General features: G+C 41.2%; 1 protein-coding gene across 2 annotated transcripts in view; it reads left to right on the top strand.

Annotated features, from left to right (window-relative positions):
• LOC126199308 (elongation factor-like GTPase 1) overlaps positions 1-24,467 on the top strand; it is a 630,571-nt gene that overhangs the window by 47,272 nt on the left and 558,832 nt on the right. For both annotated transcript variants that reach the window (XM_049936141.1, XM_049936142.1), the window contains 3 exons: positions 5,025-5,156; positions 9,190-9,383; positions 22,464-22,668. In XM_049936141.1, coding sequence (XP_049792098.1) covers positions 5,025-5,156; positions 9,190-9,383; positions 22,464-22,668 — 531 coding nt within the window. The remainder of the gene's footprint in view (positions 1-5,024; positions 5,157-9,189; positions 9,384-22,463; positions 22,669-24,467) is intronic.

The following is a 24,467-nucleotide window of genomic DNA, read 5'->3' as shown; positions in this document are numbered from 1 at the left end:
GTTGCTTACCTGTGGACTCTCAAACTGTTTTGAATTTGTTGTTGGCAGCAGGTATGTTCAGCCTGTGATTGGGCACCTTTATCTGGCTGTAATGTTTGCTTCAGGTGGTCAGGATGCAAGCCCATGCCCATGTACATGTGCAAGAAACTAAAAAAATAGCTTATAATTTTCTAGAATTCCTTCTCATTTTTGAGACTCTTAGTTCTCATGTTACTTTATTTTCAAAAAGTTAGTTGAGATATTTGAAAATTATGTAGGCACTGTACAGTCATGTGAAAGTGACCGGCACCTACGTATGAAGTCAGCATGCAGTAACCACTCACAAATGGCAGGTGGCAGCATTAGCAGTGGAGTGTGTATAAACAGTGCCAGGGGATGCAGATGGCAGTGCACTCATCATTGTAATGCGGAAACTGTCCGATTTATCTGATGTCCAAAAGGGCATGAGCGTTGGCTTTCAGGCCAAGGGTGGAACCATTTCCCAAATAGCTAAGTCTTTTAACTGTTAGCATACTGCCTTGGTTAAACTATACCATGCGTGACAAAATGATGCAATCCAAAACCAGTGCTGAGACAACTGTGGTGCACTATGGATCATAAATGACAAGTACGACATTGCAGTGCCTGTGTCATTCTGAATTATGCATGCATGTGCAAAGTAACAGGTACTGCGGTGAGTGCAGCCATTATGAAATACATTAATGTATTTGCAATTGTGAATATGGATAATCAGTTCTCGAGGGTACACGGACAACAGTGCAGTCGTTATTGTTGTCCAAAAGGGCATGATCATTGGCTTTCGGGCCAACGGTGGAACCACGTCATGTCCAAAAGAACAGGCACTGCGGTGACTATAGCCATTATGAAATACATTAAATGTATTTGCAATTGTGAATATGGCTAACCATCAGCTTTAGAATGGTATGAGAACAATGAAAATTTGTGCTAGACCAGGACTCGAGCCCGGATTTCCTGCTTATTGCGAGCAGTCACCTTACCATTTGGTAAGCCAAATGGTAAGGTGACCACTCATGATAAGTGGGAAATCCAGGTTTGAGTACTGGTCTGGCACAAATTTTCATTGTCATCATCCCATTCTACAGCTGATGGTTATCCATATTCACAATTGCGAATACATTTAATGTGTAAATGACAAGGGCAAATGACAGCTTTGGAGAAGTGTATGGGTGAATGGATGTGCAGCTGTTGAGCAACTGACCACCAGGGTGAACCAAATAGCTACCAACAGTATCTCCTCAATGACCATTCAGTGACTTTTGCTGCATTAGGGCCTTTGCAGCGTGTGCCTTGTTCATGCACCCATGCTGACTGCTATTCATCAGTGATGAAGGTTGGAATTTGCATGTCAATAACACAATTGGAGATCAGATGATTGGTGACAGGTGGCATTTTTGGATGAATCAAGGGCTATGCCCCATCGGACAGATGATCATTGGCGTGTGCAAAATGAAACTTCTGAGAGCAAATACTGTGCAACAATTATCAGAAGTGTTCAGACTGGGCAGAATTTGTGGATGATATCATCATTCTGGAAGGCATAATTTACATCTACATTTATACTCCACAAGCCACCCAACGGTGTGTGGCGGAGGGCACTTTACGTGCCACTGTCATTACCTCCCTTTCCCGTTCCAGTCGCATATGGTTCGCGGGAAGAACGACTGCCGGAAAGCCTCTGTGCACACTCGAATCTCTATGATTTTACATTTGTGACCTCCTCGGGAGGTATAAGTTGGGGGAAGCAATATATTCGATACCTCATCCAGAAACGCACCCTCTCGAAACCTGGACAGCAAGCTACACTGTGATGCAGAATGCCTCTCTTGCAGAGTCTGCCACTTGAGTTTGCTAAATATCTCCATCACGCTTACCAAATAACCTTGTGACGAAATGTGCCGCTCTTCTTTGGATCTTCTTTATCCCCTCTGTCAACCCAACCTGGTACGGATCCCACACTGATGATCAATACTCAAGCTAAAAACTCTTCAATCCAGCCACACCGCTGGTCTGATATTCTGTAGGCTCTTACTTTGTTTATCAGACGACAGTGCGGAACTGTATCAAACGCCTTCCGGAAGTCAAGGATAATGGCATCTACCTGGGAGCCTGTATCTAATATTTTCTGGGTCTCATGAACAAATTAAGCGAGTTGGGTCTCACACGATCACTGTTTCCAGAATCCATGTTGATTCCTACAGAGTAGATTCTGGGTTTCCAGAAATGACATGATACGTGAGCAAAAAACATGTTCTAAAATTCTACAACAGATCAATGTCAGAGATATGGGCCTATAGTTTTACGCATCTGCTCAACGACCCTTCTTGAAAACTGGAACTACCTGTGCTCTTTTCCAATCATTTGGACCCTTCTGTTCCTGTAGAGACTTGCGGTACACGGCTGTTGGAAAGGGGGCAAGTTCTTTCGCGTACTCTGTGTAGAATCGAATTGGTATCCTGTCAGGTCCAGTGGACTTTCCTCTGTTGAGTGATTTCAGTTGCTTTTCTATTCCTTGGGCACTTATTTCGATGTCAGCCATTTTTTCGTTCATGCGAGGTAATGGAGAAACACACACATACATCTGTACTTGGGGAGCATGTTCATTGTTTTTATGGTTTGCTAAGTACTAGGATGAGTTTACCATGCTCCCCTGACCACCAAACTCCCCAGACTTAAACCCAACTGAGAATCTGTGGCACCGCCTCGATTGGACTGTTCACACTCTAGTTACTCAACCAAGAAATGTAATGCCACTGGCCATGGCACTGGAGTCAGCTTGGCTCCACATTCCTGTCTGTAACTTCCAGAACCTCACTGACTCTCTTGAAATATCTGTTTTTGAACATTACAGCAGGAAGTTTTTACCTGTTGTTTCACATCCACAGACTTCCACTCCTTTCTGTTTTGATTTATTTCTTGCATTATCATTCCTCTTCTATTCTTATAAATATACTGACCTCATTATTTCATTTTGTTTTTTTGCGAATATACACTGGATCATCCAAAACATTATGAACATTTGCTTAATAATGCGTTAGTCCACCTTTGTAACACAATACCGCAGCGATTCTATGTCACATGGGGATTTAACCATGTGTCATGGCTTTAACCATTCATCAGTTGGTTCCCAGAGGTATGTGAAGTTGCCGTCTACATGTGGGTCATGCTGTTCCTGTAAATTACAGCCAGTGGTTTGTGGATGTGGACCTTACGTCCAGTACCATCCCAGATCTGTTCCTTTGGGTTCAGATGAGGTGAATTTGTTGTCCAAGACATCAGCGTGAGTTCATTATCATGCTTCTCAATCTATTATAGCACCATTCTGGTGTTTTGACATGGGCAGTAAACCTGCTGAAAGATGCCATCACCATTGGGGAAGAAATGAAGCATGAAGAATGCCTTTGGTCCACAGTAATGTTCACCCAGTCCATATCTGTCAAGGTGCCATCAGTTAGTACTACAGATCCCATATAAGCCCAGGTGAATGTTCCTCACAGCATAATACTGCCCCCATCAACTTGTGTCCATTGTGCAGTGCGTGTTTTGATCAGCTTTTTGCCAGGATGATGCTGTATCTAGACATGGCCATTGACCTAGTGTAACAACAAATGTGATTCACCCAACCAGGCAATACATTTCCATTCATCCACTTTCCAGCCTTGATGACATTGTGCACACTGCAATCATAATTGATAATATCATTGGGTCAACATGAGAACACATACGGGTAATCTGCTGAGGAGTATCATATTCTACAATGTACTCTGAATGATGTGCTCCAAAACACTTTTCTGCATCACCTTTGTTCTCTTCATTAGATCTGCCACAAATTGGCCCTTTTCCTGCTCTACAGAGCTGGTAAACCATCAATCTCTGTGTGCTGTGATGATGCATGGAGATCCAACACTTCATGGTCTACTTGTGGTTCACTGTCCTTCAACCACTTTCCACGACAGTAGCCTGCAAACAGCTGACTAGCTCTGCCATTTCTAAGATGCTTGATCTGGATAACATATTATAATAACCTGTCCTTTATCAAAGTCACTTAGGTCAGTGTGTTTCCCTATTTGTGACCCATGTCATTGTTGGAATGATTTCTCAATAATTTCTGTTCTGCTTATATACCTTTCTTATCATGTCACATCTCTCTCTCTCTCTCTCTCTCTCTCTCTCTCTCCACTTCTGTTTACTTTTTTGCCCCATTTGACTCACTTACTTTTATCTTTTCTTTTTTTTTCCTTTTTAACAATGTGATTTATATTTTTATTAATCTGTTGAAACTTCATGGTAGATTAAAACTGTGTGCTTGACCACGACTCAAACCTGCGACTTTGTGTTTCATAGTTAAGTGTTTACTGGGTGGCTTTTGAGGTGTGCTTGGGTTTTCAAATCAGTACACACCCCACTGCAAAGTGAAAATTCATTTTGGGAATTATTGTATTGTTTGCAGTTACCATTTGTACTACTTTCTTTGTTATGTTCACTTAGTACATTTAAACTTGATGGCAATAAACTATGTTTTTCCTTCCAATTTTTTGACCATTCATGCCAGTGTTATTTTTTGGCTAGTCCATCAATCTGTGCTTTGTTACTAATGTTGAAAAGGGTGGATGATCTGTTGTTTCATTTTTTTTATGTATTACTTTTGTACCTTTTTCTTTTGTGTTTGACTTTAATCTTTGACTTAGTGTCCATCTCTTTCTTATTGTCAAGGATATTCTGAAATTTGAATCAGAACTGTTTATTTTTTATGACTTCATAATCTATTCCTGTAGCCTGTTTTTCCTTTTTTTGTATCCCACCTTCATGCTGTGGAACTGATTTTCCAAATTTGCTCTAAATGAATATGTAAAGCACTTCCTTTGTGAGGTAAAGGTAAAGTTACACAGTCTTCGCTCTGTTGATAGATAAAAGGCAAGAAGTGTGTGATTGTTTGAAATATGGGTTAAGTAACACAACAAATGCTGGGATTTGATGCTGTTACAAACAAAATTTTTCTTTCTTAGGTTGCTTTGAGACAAGCATGGCTCGAAAATATTGTTCCAGTCTTGGTGCTGAATAAGATTGATCGACTCATTCTGGAGATGAAGTTGTCTCCATTAGATGCTTATGTGCATCTGACACAAGTACTTGAGCAGGTATGTAATATTGTTACTAGCTTAACAAATGCTTAAGATATTAAAGAAAGTAAATTATAAGAACAAGCACTCAACATTCAAGTAATATATGTACTAATTAATAGCAGATATAGTTATCTGCTTTTCCCATTGGTATTTAGTCCCAAACACTTCCTGTTCCAGAAGTGTTAAAAATATGTTAAGGAAATTCTTGTGGTAAGAAAAGAGACTGAGTCATTGAACAATCTCCTGCTGAAGGGACACATTTACGGGAAGATTGGCAAAAAAGTAAGTGTGAAATAAGCTAAGTGACCAGTCACAAAAAGAGGCAGAAACAAATGTCAGTACATAAAAAACCTGGTATCTAACTGACTGACTGATTAATGAAAGTTACACACTGTGTGATGGAGGCACTATGGATAACCATGTAAATAAGAACTTTAACACTGTTGCTCAAACTAGCAAACTTCTTCATAGAATATAGACACACACATGCACAACTACATGGCCTTGGCACTATTTGGGGTAACCTAGGAAGATAGGTAGGGAAAGAGTGGATGAAGTGTTATGGGTGCAGTGCATGGTGTCAACATGGAAAATGTGATGGGAATAATTGCAACCTGGTGAAGTGAGAGGAGGTAGTGATGTGTTGTATGTGTAAGTTTAAGGAGGAGGAAGGAATTTGGGGGGGGGGGGGGGGGTGAAAGAATGGTAGACATTCCTCCACAATGTGGATGAGGCAGCAGTGAAACTAAATAGGGTGGAGAGATTGAGGTACAGGTGGATTGTCTTTAGTAAGACTCTGAGGGGTGGAAGGGGGGGGGGGGGATAAATAGGATAGGGACACACTTGGAGAGATAGTATTGCATGAAATGTATTCTCAGTAGATAAAACAGACCACCATAAACTGTAAAATGGAATGATGACAATGAAAATTTGTGCCATACTGGGTCTAAAACCCAAATTTCACACTTAACTCGAGCCTGGTGTCGCAAATAAATACAATCTTGCAGTGCCTTTGTCATCAACAAGTACTATGCAACATTCCTGTGGAGAGGCATACGTCAGTTAAAAAGTCATCCCCCTGTACGGGAATTACATAATGTATACGATTGCAGGTTGTGACTCATAAACGATGATATATGGAAGTTTGGGTCTGGCTGTGAGTCAAGCGTGCATAGCAAAAGTGGTTAAGGCAATCGCTCATCTGATGAGGGAAACCTGGATTCAAGTCCCAGTCCAGCACATATTTTCATTTTCGTCATTCCATTATCCAGCTGAAGGTGGTTTGTATTCGTAACTTCGAATATATTTCCTGTTTTTCATGGTGGCTGTACTTGCTGCAGCGCCTGTTCCTTTGGACTAGCATGCATGTCCGAAGGAACACTGCGTAGTACTTCTTAACAAAATGCACTGTATATTGCAAATAAGTATTGGACAGGGACTAGTGGAAGTATGAAGTCAGTTGATTTTAACACCAGAGGATATGTTTGAAGGCAGTTCTTATGTATGCAATTTAAAGAAACTGATGACCTGTGTGTGTGTTCATGGTCAAACTGTGGCGAAGGACAGGTTTGGCAACTGAATTATAGAAGAGTGCACATGGCCAACTTCAGTGCCTGCTTTACAAACCCACTTGTCTGGATCTCCCTATCAAATTCTATGAATTGTGTAGGTAGGATTGTAGGTAGGATCTATTCCATTTCTTGTTTCTGCATCTGTACACCACATAGTGGAGAGCTATCTCGACTCATTTCATTGTTTGTATTCCACCAAGGATTATCCAGTATGATCTTTATGAATGATAAATGTAAAAATATAAAGGAGAAATAACGGGGGATTAGTGCTAAAGGACATAGAAAGAAAATTCTGTGACAGAGCCAGATATGGAAAAATATGTGGTATGTTGTTAGCAATGACGCATTGTAAAACAGTTTTATGTCAACAGCCCAGAATCTGAAGGACATATTGAAGTAACTTAGGTTTACACAAGAAGACAGTATTTGCTGTTCTCAAGTAGAACAAGGTAATTGACTAGATAATGCTGTACAGACTCAGTATGTTACTTCATCGTTATTTGGAAGCATCGTACCAAAACATTTGCGTAGGATGCTGACCAATGTATGTTAAAGATTTCAGACATATGAAATTTGTGTAGCTGAAATTTTTCGATAAACAGGAGCTTCATATATGAAGTCTTGATGTTAAAATAAATCTTCTACAAGAGATAATTATAAAGCTTTAATTATCATCTCAAAAAACCAATCTGCAATGATGAAACTTGGCAATGGTGTTAGTCCTCAGCATATTCACCTTTAAATGAAAATCATTTTTCCCAACAATGCAGAAACCTCATTGTAGAACTTGGCATTTTGGTTATTCAGGAAATGATTCAGCTCAATAATCACCTCGGTGCCTTTCTGAAAATGTGTCATACAATGGTTCCTTCAACTAAAGAAAGAGGTAGCAGACACTGGGTGTTATGTAAGGAGAATATGAGGACGGAGTTTGTGGGTGGAGGGTAAGACAAAATTTGATAGAGAATCGTCATGTATGACTGTGTTCTGGCAGAATGAGCTGGAGTATTGTTGTGAAGCAGAAGCACGCCCTTTGATAGTTTCCCATGGCATTTCGTGTAGACATCCTCCAGTAACTTCATCAGGTCATTTCAGTAGTATGCTCCTGTGATGGTTTCTCCCTCATGAGCATAATGTGTTAACAGTACTCCATGCCAATCACAAAACGCACTCAGCATCAGTAACTTGCCAAGTGATGCTTGTGTCTTCACCTTATGGGTGCTGATGAATCCATGTTTCCACTACTTGCTTTGGCCCATTGCTTCGGGGTTGCAGTGATATACCCAGCACTCATACGAGATGACAGGCATCAAAAGAAGTCATGTGTCTTGTTCTGCTGCAACATTTCTGCTGCTGTCTCTGTAGCAGCCAAAACCAACCGCGGGAACACCTTGGGCTGCGGATTGGAGCTGCCAGGTGGGGAAGCCGCCGGCGGTGGAGCGCGCACCACCGGGTAAACACCAGGACGAGTCGGACGACAGACCAACGACAACTGACAACAACCGACAATGACCGACACAACAAGGAAGAGATAACAACAAAGGCTTGTAGAAACCACAACACCAAACGCCAACAGTAAATCCACTCGGAACCAGAGCCAGGCAAATGTCAACAACGAGCAACGACAAGAACGCAGTACCGCTGAGATAGAGACACAATCCAGAGCGAGTACCAGACTGACTGGACTAGGGCAGAGCGGGTCCCTATATATGAAATTGGAGGGAGCGGCTATTGGCCGCTGTCTGTACGTGGCGTAGCGGTGGCACCTTTGCTGCGCGAGAGCCGCTGCGCGGAATAGCCGCCGTGGACGCGGAGCCCTCTATGGGCTGACCACGTCCATTTGTTCTGGCGCATGTTCGACTTCCGCGGCGGGAGGTACTAGAGTCTCAATCTTTGAACACCGGGGCCTCTGCTTCCCTAGCAATTCCTTGTTCTTCATATTGAGTTGGTCTGGCACTTTATATTTTGTCATCCAGACTTGGTTAACAACTCTGAAAGCATCTGCACCATCTAGCCTGTGCTCGTAGGATGGGGCATTGTTGCTGTACCCCCTCACCAACTCAGCATTTTTGCTGCATTGTTCTTCACCTTCAAATGCAGAAAATGAATTATTGCATGATACTCTACTTTATCAAAGTGCTGCACCATTTTGTTACAGCTCTTCTGATAGTGTTGTGGCAAGGGGATTTCCATGTGTACAAGGACTGCAGATATGTTCCTGCTAACAAACATCAAATTAATTACATCATTTTGTTTTTTCAAGGTGGTTATTAAAACATTATGACAAGCCCTCATAGTCAATTTATCCAACTTTTCACATCTGTGAGAAGACTCCAAATAGTTATGAAGTGGTCACCTAAATGCTTAAATCAATGATATTCTCTGTAATTTTAATGATTACTGCATTTTAATATTTTAAAGCAAGCAGAATACATAGTATAAAGCAGTTTGTCTTATTTGTATTATGACCCTCCCAGGTGAATGCAGTGGTGGCACAGTTGTTTACAACAGAAATCCTTGGAAAATCTGCATCAGATTCATCTTCTGTAACTATTGGAGGCCTCTATGACTGGACTACAGGTCTGGAAGATATTGATGACTCAAATATTTATTTTTCACCGGAGAAAGGGAATGTTGTCTTTGCAAGTGCAATTGATGGATGGGGCTTCAGGTGGGTATTTGGAAATGATGACAAAACATATTCACAGTTAAACTGTTTTTTACAGTAACAACAAAGTAAGTTACATGTTACATGAAACAGGAAAAACATATAATGTAATTAAGTTAAGTTATTTGATTAATTTAATAATTTAAAAATATTGTGTTATTGTACTGCTCCTAATCCAGTAAAATGACCATTATGGAAAAGTGTAGGAAATGTACGCACTCTTCACTTGTAGCAACAACAAAAAAAGTGTGTGTGTGTGTGTTTGTTTTAGATTGATGTGTACTTGGCTAAAAAATTTACTTACTTTTTCGTGTAGTTCCCTTTGAGGTCAGTGCACTTTGTGTAGTATTTTTACATGGATTAGTTCCATCCTTGAACTGTGATTCTGCAAAATATCCACTTATGCTTGTTGTATACCCTAAATTCCATTCAGACTTTTTCCGTTGATAAATTTCTGTATGTGTGTGAGCATGTTATGTGGGAACGGGGGTATTTCATTTGTAGTTCATGGGATGGCTATTCAAATTGCTATAATCGTGTACATTATACCTGGATATGCACTGCAGCACCAGGTCGCCGGCATGCTACACTCAATTACTCGCCCCAGCATCTGTGTGGGTTGGCCACTGGAGGGCACTCACGACTTATGCACATGGTGCAGCACCTGCTGCACCATGCACCAGTGCTGTCGTCTATATAAGGGCAGTATGACAGGTGCCCATGCTCAGATTGTGTTCTGCTGCCTGTTGTGCTGTTATAGTGTTGGTGTTTACTTGACTGTGGGTACATAAACTCTTGTTCTTGTGACCATACTGTTATTTGTGTCTAGCATTGTGACACAGTTGGTGATGAGTGTTGTGTTAACTTCTGTGTGCTCAGTCTAGCTGGTTCTTCTGTCAGTTCTCATGTCCATGGAGGCAGTGCTCAAATCTCTCCTTGAGCAGCAGTAGGCTCTTACAGTTGCTATCATGAACTTTTCTGCCTTTTGATGGTGCAGGCTTCCATGCTGTTGGTGTACTTGTCAGTTGTCATCTTTTCCCCCTTACAATGAAGTGACCGAAGACTGGAAGGCTTACAAGACGCAGCTTTGGCAACCTTTTCTTGCTTTTAATGTCACCGATACAAACATGAGTAAGGCCGTGTTCCTTTCTTGAATTTCTCCTTGGATCTACCAGCTGTTGTGCCAGTTAGCATCAATCCAGGAACCTGGGTCAGTTTTGTTTGATGAAATGTATAGGTTGTCGTCAAATTATCATTGTAAATGTGTGCATGTGACTACAGCATGTATAAAGTTCTGTCAATGTCATGAATACCTCCAACACTCCTACTGGGCTCCACAGCCTCAGTCGCAAATGTGGGTTTGTTACTGATACTTGTCATGATTTCTGTGCTATTTGTATGGTCTGTGATGCCATTGAAGGTGCATCAATGTGTACTACAGTGTGAGAATCCACCTTTGGCTGAAATGTTGCATATTTCTCAGTCTTTTGAAGTATCTCACGCTGCTGGTGATCAGATTGAGGCTTGGTGTGACATTGCCGTGGTGGCTCCTGTTACTGGTTGTCAGGTATCAGTTAGTTGTCAGGGGGAGGACAACATAGCAGCCATACAAATGTGGCCTCTGCCCTGCATTGGACAGCATTGTGTCAAACAATAACCACCTCAGCAGGGCAGCTCTCAGCACTCCTGTTTTGCCTACATGTTTCATGCAACATTACAGGGTCATGCGCTCTAAACACTGGGCGACTTGTAACAATGGCAGGAAAAAAAAAGGACGTATAGCCTCTGTCTGTCACTCCCAGCCCTCTCCTGCAGAGATGGACAGGGATGTCCATTGCTTACGAGTAAAAACAAACGTTTAAAATTTTGAACATGGGTGCACTCCAGCAACTGTGCATGCAAGAGCTTCAGTGGATTGGGAATAACAGCCAGCCAGTTGCAAAATACAGTTTTATTAAACCTTGACCATGTTATTGACAGTTTTACAACTGTCTTCTTCAGAACATATTGTGTTTATTAACAGGTATCGCAACATTGTAAGCAGAACAGATATGGTATCATTACAATAAACAAAATTACAGGAAATGTTTACAAATCAGCTTAGTGAAACATACTCATATAGAATCACATTATATGTATCCAATGTGGAAGTTGATGACTCTGTCTAGTACAGGTAGTATCATCCATTTAATCATCATTTAAAGTACATGATCAGAAGTAGTTGCTTTCTACTGTAGAGCTTGGTCTTAAAATTTTAAAAATTTCACACATTTGACATTGGATCCAACAACATGTAGTGTGCTACTTGAAAAATTTGTATGTACAGGATGTTCAATTTATGTGAATGCATTGAAATATCTTGAACACAACACATTGGACCCAAAAAATACACTTTTTTCATTATCCGACAGATGGCACTCTAATCCGAAAAATCAAAATGGGTAGAAAATCGTGTGTTTCTAAATGCTATTCAGTGACACTTAAATTAACATCTCACCTCCACAGTGTGAGGGTCAGACAGACAATTATTTCATAATTTTTAATGGGATGCTCTGCCTGTTATAATAAGTCGTAGTTCAATAGGCGGCTAAAATGGCATGTCGAGCAGTCCCCTTTTCATTGTTTCAGGGGCATACAGCATTGAGAATGGGGTTTCCCATTAAAAATTATGAAATAACTGCCTGTCCTACCCTTAAAGCATGGAGATGGATCATTGGATAGCATTTTGAAACAATGGTTTTCTACTCATTTTGATTTTTCCGATTATAGCCCCATCTGTTGTGAAATGAAAAAAGTGTTCCAGATAAATTACATGTTACTTTCTGTAGAATCTGATTCTGCAATAGAAAATGGGGGTTCCCATTTAAGATTTCAAAGGTACCTCCCCACCCCCACACATGTGGTGGGGCGACAGTCGAGTTTGGTATCATCGGATGTCCCCCTCACAGATAGACATATTTCAACTGTAAATTGTTTGGATCTGAATGTTAGTTTTAGGGATATTTCAGTATCTTCAGATGAATTGATCATCCTGTATACATAACATTAAATAAAAAATATGGCTTTGGTTTCTGTAGCGTGTGAGTGTGCCAAGAACAGAATTAGTGACGTGCACCAACTGGCTGAAGAGTAGAGGCACTAGTTTTTGGTTGCCTCTGATGCATATAGCTGCAATGAGCAGCGTGTTTGATAGGATAATTACATTTTCTTTACTAGAATTAACATATTAACTGAAAATTTTGAAAAGGGTGAGGGAAGGGAGTAAAAAAGTTTACTACTAAAGTCATGTGGCTACTATCAGAAATGCTGAGGATGCATTCTTAGACTCAAGCATTTACAAAATGATCTGCAGTGACAGTCCCAGTTACTATAGTAGACAAACTGGTGGCGCAATCAAGGTGAGATATAAAGAATATCTTTTTGGGGAAGAAAGGTAATAATATACACTATCCCATCTTTGAAGACCATTTACATGTTTCTGATCGTACTCTGAAGGTTTTAGAGGATACTGTAATCTTACACAAAGAAGTGAAACATTGTAGATTAGATTTATGGGGAGAGCTCGAAATTTTAAAACACTTAAATGAAAATGATGGCTACATCCTAAACAATCAACTTCTGCTTGCAAGTAGACATTTCCTAGAAGGCTTTAAGCCTCTACTTCTTGCCAAGTAGCCAAGTTCAGTGCTGGCCTCCATGTGGTGTTTGTTTTCCTCAGAATTCTATTTTCACTAAGAATACATCTTTTATTTTGTTATTTTACAACATACAATTTATCATCCATAGTTACGTGGCTGTTCAACATTTTACTAATCAACCATATTAGAACCACCCACTTTTTTTAAATTTTTAGTGTGTTTTATTCTGCCCATAGCTGATTTCTAGCCATAGGTACACTACTTAGTGGCCTTTGTTTATTCATTACTTGAGGGTATTTTACAACACTCCCCCCCCCCCCCCCCCTCCAACTCTAGTGTATTTGTTCATACAGAATACTTTCTTGGTACAACCACTTTCTTTAACACGATGATCTAGCACTGCCCCCACCCCCTCCCCCATTCTCTTTCACCTATCTTTATTGTCTTTTAATATTTGCTGTTTGCCTATCACAGTTTGTACTTTTACAGTGTTCCCTTGTGTCTGGGGTCAAATTAATATTTCAGTATTTGATACATTGATAATATTTCCTAGGAGCATTTTTGCTTCGACACTCACACTTGTTGCAGTTGTGTATTCAAACACAAATACTTGTCGTACGTTTTCATGATATTGACCTGAGCCTATGGGCTCTTTGTTAGCCACATGATTTTAATGGCACACTTTGCTCCCCCTCTTCTCTCTTCTCTCCTCTTTCAATCTTTTTGATTAATATGTTAATTCAAATAATGAATATGGACTTTTGATATCACACATGCTGCTCATTGCAGCTGCGCTCATACAGGACACTCATGAATGCCACCTATCAGAGGCGACCTGAAAATACTGCCTCTACTCTTTAGCCTGTTGGCACTTGTCAGCTTGTCATTAGTTCTGTATGTGGCACACAATTTGTCAAATGGCACACTACATGTAGTTAGATCCAACATCAAATGTGTGATATTTCAAAAATTTTAAGATAAATCTGTGCAGGAGAGCACTACTACTTTTAAAGCATGTATTTTAAATGGTGATTAAGTGGATGACATATACATGTACTACACGGAGTCAATGACTCCCACATTGGATACAGATAACGTGATGCTATGTGAGTATGTTTCACTAAAATTATTTGTTAACATTTCCTGTAATTTTGTTTGTTGTAATAATATCATATCTGTTCTACACACAATGTCATAATATTTGTTAATAGGTATAATACCTTCTGAAGAAGACAGTTTTAATATAACAAAAACTGTTTACTGAAGTGTGAGTGATGGACGAAGTTCTCAGACTACAATTGGATGTGGGTGTAGCTTTGACACTGCTGAACCCGCAAACTCTGTCATTGTTTTCAGTTACTCAATGTTTGATGACTTACAATAAGGAGCATATCTCAATTTTAGGGCAATTTATGGCTCCCATTATATATAGATCTTTGATTTTTTTTCCTTGAGCTTTATGGTAGTGGATGATGCTGGCATTGACAATTTGTTCAGTCTGGATGCTTTTCGTGCTTTTGTTTTTTCATTGCTGATGCGGTACACCTTGTTCCCGTATCACCAGTCAGAATCTCTTTGTTCTGAGTTTTTTTTGGATTGTGTTGTGTCGCTAATTTTATGGCCCACTTTACCTTGAAAACATATAGCACAGCCACACTTTTTCTGTGTGCGCTCTATTCCAGTGGCACTGCGCAGTCAAGTAAAATCAGAATTGGACAAGCTGATGTCTTTGGAGTCATACAACCCATTATGTCCTCATGATTGTTAAAGAACTGAATGGTCAGATTTTCCTCTGCGGTGATTTTAAAGTTTCCATTGATGCTCAATCTATCATTCACACCCACCCTTTGCTCTGTCAAGACAAGTTATTAGCCAAACTTGCTGGAGGCCAGTTTTACATGAAAATCGATTTATATGATGTCTATTTATAAGTTGCATTGGATGAGGATTAGAAACAGCTCCCTGCAATTAATCGGTCCTTTGCGTTGTATTAATATCAGGGCCTCCTGTTCAGTGTGGCTAGCACTTCTGCAATTTCTCATCATTTTAAAGAACAACTGATGATATTCATTCCAGGGTGCATCAACTTTCTTAATAACGTCATCATAATAGGTGCATCATGAACTTGTTCACGGTCTTAGATACTGCAAGGTTGAAGTGCACCTTGACTAAGTTCCACTTTTTCAGTCATCCATTGGGTATTCGTGATTTGATGTTTCTCAGGATGGTGCAAAGCTTTTTGTCATCATGTTGCTGCTGCCACAGCTCTGCCTCACCCTTCCAAAGTCAAAGAACTCCAAGTATTTTTTAGGAAAATATCCTACTATCCCAGGTTCATTCTGGGTGCAGCCATGCTGGTGCATCCTCTCCATTAATTCCTTCACAAGGACATTTCCTTTCACTAGATAGTGGCTTGTAAGTGTGCTTTCATGCTTTTGAAATCTAAATTGCTTTCTATTCCTTTTCTGGCTAGCTTCCAACTTGCCCACCACCTCATCTTGGCTACACACACCTCTCAGTATGGCAACAAGGCCATTCTTGTATGTCATTATGAAGATGGTTCCGAATGTATGATAGCATACACATCAAAAAACGCTCAACTCCACTCAGCAGTGCTACTTCAAAGTTGAAAAGGAAGCGCTTGCCATAATCTGCGCCCTAAAAAAGTTTCGTGTGTTCTTGTATGGGTCAAAGTTCCTTCTCATTACAGACCACAAGCCCTTGGTTTTGCTGTTTATTCCTTCTGCTTCATTACCCAACAAAGCAACACATCACTTCCAGTGTTGGACCTTGCTCCCATCTTGCTACAACTATAAAATACATTTTCTGCCTACCACACAGCATGGCTATGCTGATGCATGGTCCTAGCTTGTGATGGGGCCAGATCCTCTTTTGATCACAATGAGCCCTTTGTTTTCACTTAGATGTTGAGGTGCAAAATACAGTGGATACAATGGAAGTATTTGCTATTACGGGCTCCCAGATCACAACTACTGTTGCTGTTGATCTGATTTTGCATCAAGTTGTTCACTGTGTTCAGCTTGTTGGTTGGATCAACTAATTGACAGAGATTCCGATCATTTATATAACTCTTTACTGTCCATCACCACCTTTTGGCATTTGATGGTGGTATTGCCTTAGCTACAGATGGGTTGTTGCCCAGAGTTGTGATCATAGCCACCCTACGGCAAGATGTGCTTCAGCTCCTACATGTGGGACATTGGAAGATCTCTCATATCAAGTTGTTGGCTCGTTGACACGTATTTAGGCCTATCATCAAAGGTGACATTGTGTGTGTTGTTATGGCCTCAGTGGACTCAACAACAGTGTACTTAACAACAGTTGGTACCACGGGTGATGCTCCCTTTGGGATCTGCACAGCAGAGCCCGTGGTAACCCATCCATTTTGATTTTGCAGGCCCCTTCCTAAATTATTATTAGTTGTTGGTTGCCAATATTTTCTCTAAATTTCCATACATTATCTGCTATCCTTCCGTATCAGCTGTGGGTAAAGTTCAGTACCTCTAAAAAAATTTTTCTGTAAAGGATTGTGACAGATAGCGGTCCACAGTTTGTGTCTCAGACCTATCATGATTTTTGCACTCATCAAGGCATTCACCATGTGGCTGCTCCTCCTTTTCACCCCCTACCTAACATGAGGTGGAATGAAACGTCTGCTTATTGAAGGTTCAAATGAGGAAATATCTTACAAACTCTTCCATGAATGACGCCTTGATGCATTCCACCAGCGAGACCCACATTGCGGTTCACCTCTGTCTCCATGGTCTGCCTCTGGGGTTCGACTGCTGAACAAAGTGGATTCCAGCTATGGTCCACAGCTGCTGCGGTTGCTGCCTCTTTATGGTGGGCACCAGCAAAGGGCTGGTGGCATGCCACCACAATCAGCTGCATCCTTAAAGCATGGCAAGGACCAAGGGCCCACTGCCACCTCCTTCACATCCTCTCTCAGTGCCTGTCCAGGCCTTGTGGGGTGTTCCTGCTGCAGAAGCAGACCTGCCCACCTTGTGGGTGTTGCTGCCTCCTGCCTCTCCTCCGGGGTTCAGTGCCCTGATTCATACTGCCAGCCCATCCCATGGTGCTTCGCTGCCACCTGCATTTACACTATCACCTGGGCTGACGCCTTTGGGTCCTTCACTGTGGATGTACCTGACAACACTGTGTGAGTGGCCAACACCTTCACCATCAGCACAGCTCCACCATTTTGAGGACCTGGACATTAAGATGCTATCTGTGCCCTTATTGCTGGTTCTCCTTTATGGCACTTTACAGGGGAATAGCCACTGCATATGTCTGCAGCTGCACAACTCGTCCCCTACTAACTAGTTTCAGGTCAGAATCTCCTTCTGCTGCTGCTGCCATCACAAGCAGTGCCCGTTACAGATGCCAAGGATGTGTCATCAGTCACTCCAATACCCACATCAGAGAGTACCCTTTCCCCAAGGAGGTAGGTGTGCTATAAGCCTTTATGTCGTACCTATGTGCCAAGTCCCTAGTCCGACAACGTGCTACACACCATACTCCACTAGTGGCATTCACACAAGTTGGCCACCAGATGCTTGTGCACACAGTCCGAAACCTGGTGCACCATCTACTGGAGCTCTCCTCTATATAAAAACAGCTTGGTAGGCACACCACTGCACCACATGGCTCAGCTCGGCTCGGCTTGGCTCGGCACACCTGAGTTCCAAGGAGCACTGAATAGAGTGATGGGTGTGGCAGATCGCAGTTTGGCTGAGCCTGCTTGGTCGATGGCCCCATCCGGCTCCCCACTTACGGCGACTGGAGTGCTGGTGTGGCAGACCACCGTGTGGATGAGCTTGCTCACATGATGGCCCCATCTGACCTGGTGCCTAGAACAACCTGGCCACTGTCCATGGACCTTGACTTGGATGATGATTCTGGTGAGGATGACTTTATAGTGCATCATGTACTCCCGACCGACAAGAGGGCGCAAAGTATGATGGCCAGAGCACTGCAGCACCCAGATGGTGAGTGGCACTAATGACCAATCTTCGCAGCATCAACCGGCACCAAAAAGGCACCCAAGAAGAAGAGGCAGCTCATTGTCTCAATTTCCGGTGGCAGAAGATGCGCCATACCAGATGACAGTGTGGCAGGTGCAACCTGGATTACCGTCACATCTAGGCAGGCGGCCAGACCCAGGGCGACACCTTCCCAGCCACCCAATGCTACTGCTAACCGCTACGGTGCGCTAGCAGACGAGACGTTGGAGCAGCCAACAGCACCCAAACAGATGGAGACCATGGCCACTGCCCACACTGGCCACTCTGCAGAAGAAGAAGTGACGGAGAACAGGCGGCTCTACAAGCTGAAATGGGCAGCCGACACCGTGGTCACCGTGGAAAACATTAAGCAGAAGAGGGGCTTGCTGCAGTGCTTCCACTGCCAGGGGACAGGCTACGTGGCTCGCCACTGCTCCTTCCCTGAGGAGTGCGTGAAGTGCGCAGGTGCCCATGTAAGCAGAAACTGTCCGCTCCCGAGGATGCAAAAACCACGGCTGAGAAGTAATTAAAGTTGCAGTTCGTTTCCAACAGGGGCAGCAGTCGCAGAAGACTGCCGACCACTCCCTCCGCTGCTGTCTGCACCCAGGCGCACAGCCAGATGACGCCGGCAGCCGATGCTGTCACTTCTAGCTCCACTGAAGGGGGCAAAAGAAAACAGTGTGCTCACACCAGAAAACATGCTCGCAAGATCAGTGCTCTGATCCCCCAGGGGAAAAACATGCAAAGAAGAGGCCACATCGGCGGGTAGTGGCACGAGTGGCAACACACCAGCCACCAATTGCAACCCAGCTGCACCCAGCCACAGCACCGCGTACACAGTGCACGAAGGAGAGCTGACAGCAGTAGTCCCCACACTCTTTGCAGTGATCGAAAATGACTTGCACCTGGCCGATATGCTGCAGAGAGTTGCTGAGGCAGTACTGTCTGCCACAGACATCACAATAAGGCACTTGCTATGCTGTCCGTGCCAGGAGCAGCAAAGTAGGCCTGTAATGGGTTGCCACAGCTGACTGCCACACAAGCAGCATAGAAGAAAATAAATCCTGAGAAGGGCATTGTGAAGACAACAAGAAGAAAACACCACACACCATCCCACAGAAGATCTGGACACAAAGTTGGGACAGCCTTCTAGGACTCTGCCTACCCAGGGGTTGGGTTGCCCCTGATGAAACCCGGACATCCCATCACATCACCTATCCTCAGATTGTGCTGTACTGCTTATTGTACTGTTTCTGTGTTTATTGTTTACTTGATTGTGGATAAATAAACTATCTTTCTTTGTGACCACACTATTGTTTATGTCTAACATTACAACAGAGATAATCTGCACTTCAAATTTCGTGGTTCCCCCACCACAAAAGCACCTTTAAGGTGAAAGGCAGTGTGCTGAAGAAAGATACCTCTTTTTCCTTTTGCATCCAGAACAATGTTTCCTCCAGTAATACCAGTTTCCTTGCATGAAATTTATACCAGTTAGTGTTGCTTTCCTTTGTAATATAAGTAAGATGAATTCATTTTGCATTTCATATAAGCTTTTCGGCAGATACTTTATTAAAATTTGGTTAATAATTTATATATTTTTTATTTTAATTTTTTAAAAACAGGATTCTACTTTCTGATTTGATAACTTGTTTCATTTCTGAAGTGTTATGCACATTATAGCACAAACTCAATTATACTCTTTTTTTTTTAATGTTGAAACATTGCTTAGAAATGATGATACATTTGTACCACTTATTAAGACTTCTTATTATTCCATTCATAAATAATATATAACATGAATTATTGATGGCATGCCTCTGAGTGCACTGTAATTAGTGTATCATGCTTTTTGCAGTCCCTGCAGGAGAATAAGTGGGATTTTGTAACACATTCACAGATTACTCACTTGTATAGTTGGCATTTCTCTTGAAGCATGTGCTATTTCAGATTTGTCAGCATCTCTGTGCCACTCTCCCATGAGTCAGACAAATCTATGACTATACTTACTATTCTTCTTTGTAGATGCTTAACATCCCCTAGCAGTTCTGTTTGGTATGGGTCCCACAAACTAGAGCAGTATTCTAGGATGAGTTGTACAAGTCTCTTGTAAGCAGTGTAGACTGATGACATTTTCTGTTTCCTATGAATCAGTCAAAGTCTGCTTTACCTACTAAGGAACCTGTATGATTATTCCAGTTCCTATTCCTAGAAACTGTTACAACCAGATATTTGTGTGAGTCAGATGATTCCAGTTGTAATTCACTGATGTTCTGTTTACATGTACATTTAATCTTTGCACCATTTTGAAACCATACGAAGAGCTGACATTGTTTGAAGTTTAATCAGGAGTCAACAGTTAATGAAAGTGAGAAGTGATAAATGAAATGCATTTGGCTGTCAAAAAAGCAACGTCTGAAGCCTGTATTGTTCACCGTGGAGAAACCTTATCGGAAGACCTCTCATAAAATCCAAAGAAATTTTGATCGTATGTACGGGCTGGCAGTTTTACGACTCTGCAACTGCTGTATAATCTTAAAATATAAATAGAACTTAAATGTTATGAGGTATCTTGAACAGAATGACCTCCTCCACATCAACCAGCATGGATTTCTAAAACATTAATCATGCGAAATCCAACTTGCACATCTTTCACAACATCCTGAAAGCTGGGAATCAAGATTGACAGACAGATGCAGTATTTGTGGTTTTCTGAAAAGCGTTAATTCAACCTCACTCCAGTGCTTAACAATGAAAGTAATATCAAATGGAGTATCAAGAGAAATTTGTGATTAGTAAGTGGTGTAAGTAGTGTCTGTTCTGTCAGACAAGTCTCACAGAACAGACATCACTTGTAGATCATGCAGCTGGTGCAAATATTTATATGAAATAGAGGATGGGGAAAGAAAGATAAAGGAGGGTGGGAAACTGGTGGCATTCACCCACACAGGGCGTTGTGATAATGCAGTGGCAAAAGCAGAAACTTGTGCCAGACTGGAAAGTTTTCAACTTTCGCCATTGCATTACCACAGTGCCCTGTATGGCTGGAAGACATGAGTTTTCCACCCATCCTCTCCCTTTCTTCTCCATTCTCTGTTCTGTCAGACATGTCCAGCATAACAGACACCACACAGCTATGTACATTTCTGTGAAAGTGCAGCAGTTCCTTGATGTTTGTTTCAGTGTATATGCACTAATATCATCTGAACTCATTCGGGATCAATAATTTGTGAGTAGGGATTTTGTGGATGAGGGGCACTGCATTGCAGCATGTGGTAAGTTGGAAATTTGAGTCAGTCAGGGTCTGCTTTTGGGTGATTGAAGCTGTTAATACAACCACTTATGAGAAGTAATAAATTCCGGTTCAATTCCCAGTCTGGCACAAGTTTTCAATTTTCACCATTGCATTACCAAAATGCCTAAGTGGCTGGAAGTCATGAGTTTCCCATCCATCCTTTCCCTACCTTTCCCCATCCTCTATTACATATAAATTTGTCACTTGATTGAGGGTATTTTTTTTCTTTTTTTTTTTAAAAAAAGTAGGTAAGATACAGTGTGTTATCTTGCATGGAGAGTCATTGACAATACAGAAGTAACTTCAAGTGAATTCCAGGCAAATGTGAGGACCCTTGCTGTTGGTGTTGTATCTTGGTGACCTATGAGACAATATTAATCATAATTCAGACTCTTTGCAGATGTTGCAGTTATCTATAATGAAGTACCCTCTGAAAAGAGCTGCACAAACATTCCTTCAGATTTTGATAATATTTCAAATACGACTAACAAGGAATGTTGAACATATATAAAGGAGAGTAACGTGTATGGTCACAGGTTTGTTTGATCCATCAGAGAGCAAGTTCCACTCTTCGATAAATACTCTGAAGATGAAACTCATAAATGTCAGGCTCACAAAAAGAATGCCCAGTAAAGTGAAATGACTTTAGTGGATTAGTTTCCTTCTATTTGTTTTATTTTTGAACCTGTTTGTTTTATTTTTGAAGCTTAACAAATAATAGCCATATTTTAAACAATGGAAAATCCAGAATGGAGTAATGAGAGTATTATGAAAAGGATAGTTGCTACTCACTATAAAGCTGAGATGTTGAGTTGCAGATAGGCACAACAAAAAGACTCAGAAACTAAGCTTTTGACTACAAGGCCTTCATTGGAAATAGACAAAGCCTAAACACACACACACACACACACACACACACACACAATGACCGCAGTATCTGGCTGCTGCTGAGGCCAGAGACTGTGATCTTGTGTGTGTGTCTGCTATATGGTGAGTAGCAACTACCCTTTCCACGATAGCCATATTTTTGTATACATTTTACAAGAAGTAATTTATTTTTAATATCTCACTGTATAATTTACTTGCTTTCTTCTGTACTGAGAATTATGTGGCTTATGTGTTGCAGTTTACATGACTTTGCATCTTTGTATGCAAAAAAATTGGAAATTTCTGAGGATGAACTACTGAACTGTCTTTGGGGAGACTACTACCTCCATGGTAAAACACGTAAACTGATGCCTGGAGCTCAGGAGAAAGCAAAAAAACCTATTTTTGTGCAGTTTGTGTTGGAGAATATTTGGTCATTGTATGACACCATTATTGTAAGAAAGGTGAGTGATAGTTTTGTGTTTGCTGAATTAGTAATTTCTTTGTAGATATTTCACTACCTACATGAAGGCAAGGATGAATATTTTTGGATGTTCAGTGTGATAATGAAAAGTTCCATAAATTTTTTCTGTATAGGTGTGTTTCTCACAGTCTTCAGGGAGCAGTCATTGGTTTCTTCACATATATTAGTTTCTTCATTCTTTCAGTCATTTGTTCAGCATAATGAATGAATGAATGAACTGTAATGTGTGAAGAAACTCTGATGGCTTTGGGAATGCATCCATCCTAGGCGAAAGACTTTAAGTACTGTCTGATAATTCAAGATTAAACTTTTATGCAACTTGTCATTATCATACACACAAGAATTTTCATCCATCCTACCGTGCTGTAGAGACACTTCTTATAAAGTCTTTGAATATGTTCGCTCCTAATTAGGAAACCCACAACTTCCTTCTTTGTCACCATGACCAACTGTATCCTCATCCACAATTATTTGTCCTGTGAGGGCATCACCTACAAGCAAACCTGTGTTACAGCCAGGGGCACCTGTGTGGCACCTCCCTGTGCTACCCTGTTCGTGGGCCATCTAAAGGAATCCTTCCTAATCAACCAGAAGCCCATGTAATTCAGACTCATTTGTGCCATCTTCATGATATGGACTGAGGGTGAAGACAACCTACAGACATTCCTCCAAAGAAAAACTTGCAGTCATACACCTGATTAGGACAGAAACCTGTGACATGCAGTGAACCAGACAGTGGAGCACGGGGTTCTGGGATGAACGGTCACAGACATTTGAAAAAACTAGTAAACTAGTACCCAGTCTGATTAACAGAACTACACTGAACCATTTGGCCCCAACAACAATCACAGCACCAGCCTTTAAGCTGTTCCGTACCTTGAAGAGATCTGCCACCACATTGACACACACACACACACACACACACACACACACACACACACACACACACACAGTGCACTCTGTCTGCCACCTGCAGCACACTGAGAAATTACAGTTTTTCATTGGACTGACTTGAGAAGACAAGGAAAATACAAAAATATTAAGAAATTATTATGACTCTTCTTATTATTACACTAGACACAGTCTTAAAAAAAACTGTGGTGAAATTTGGTAACCCTTATACTCTTCTATTACTATCACATAGTAGGTTATTTGTCTCTCCTAGAATCCAGCTCATATTAATATGGTACTGGAAAGTCCTGGGTGGAATACAAATAATGGAACAAGTTACAGAGCTAACAAAAACTACACAAAGGGCTATATTGTTCTGACTGACTACATTGTCTCTGCCAGATGTATGCCTGTTGTGGCTCTCAGTAAAGAAGTAAAAATATTAACCCAGTCACATGAAATGATGAGCTGTAATTGCAGAGGAAAAAGAAATGAAAGTGCATGGCTGTGCAGAAACTGTGGTGTTGTCCTACATGTAGAAGACTACCCAAACATCATATTAGCTAATACTAACTGATATTAATCAAATCTGATTTCACAGCAAGCAGTTGAGTATTTAAAATTGATGTCATTGGGTTAAGTGTATTTCGATATTGTACACTACATGAATACCTTATGGAGTAGATAAATCGTAATTAATGTCTTAAGTGTGTGTAATTTTTATTCCTTTCTTTCATTTCCGTCATTTGAATGGATTAATGTTTACTGACATTAAGGTTACTGTAAACAAGTGGACAAATTTAGTCAGTATTTTGAGGTGATGTGGTAAAATACATAAAAGGTGTACAACTTTGCTTCTGCTGTTCTTTCCTCAACATCTGAGGCTTT

The sequence above is a fragment of the Schistocerca nitens genome, chromosome 8 (genome assembly GCF_023898315.1).
Source record: "Schistocerca nitens isolate TAMUIC-IGC-003100 chromosome 8, iqSchNite1.1, whole genome shotgun sequence".
Taxonomy (NCBI): Eukaryota; Metazoa; Arthropoda; class Insecta; order Orthoptera; family Acrididae; genus Schistocerca; species Schistocerca nitens.
This window is presented reverse-complemented; position numbering and strand designations above follow the sequence as displayed.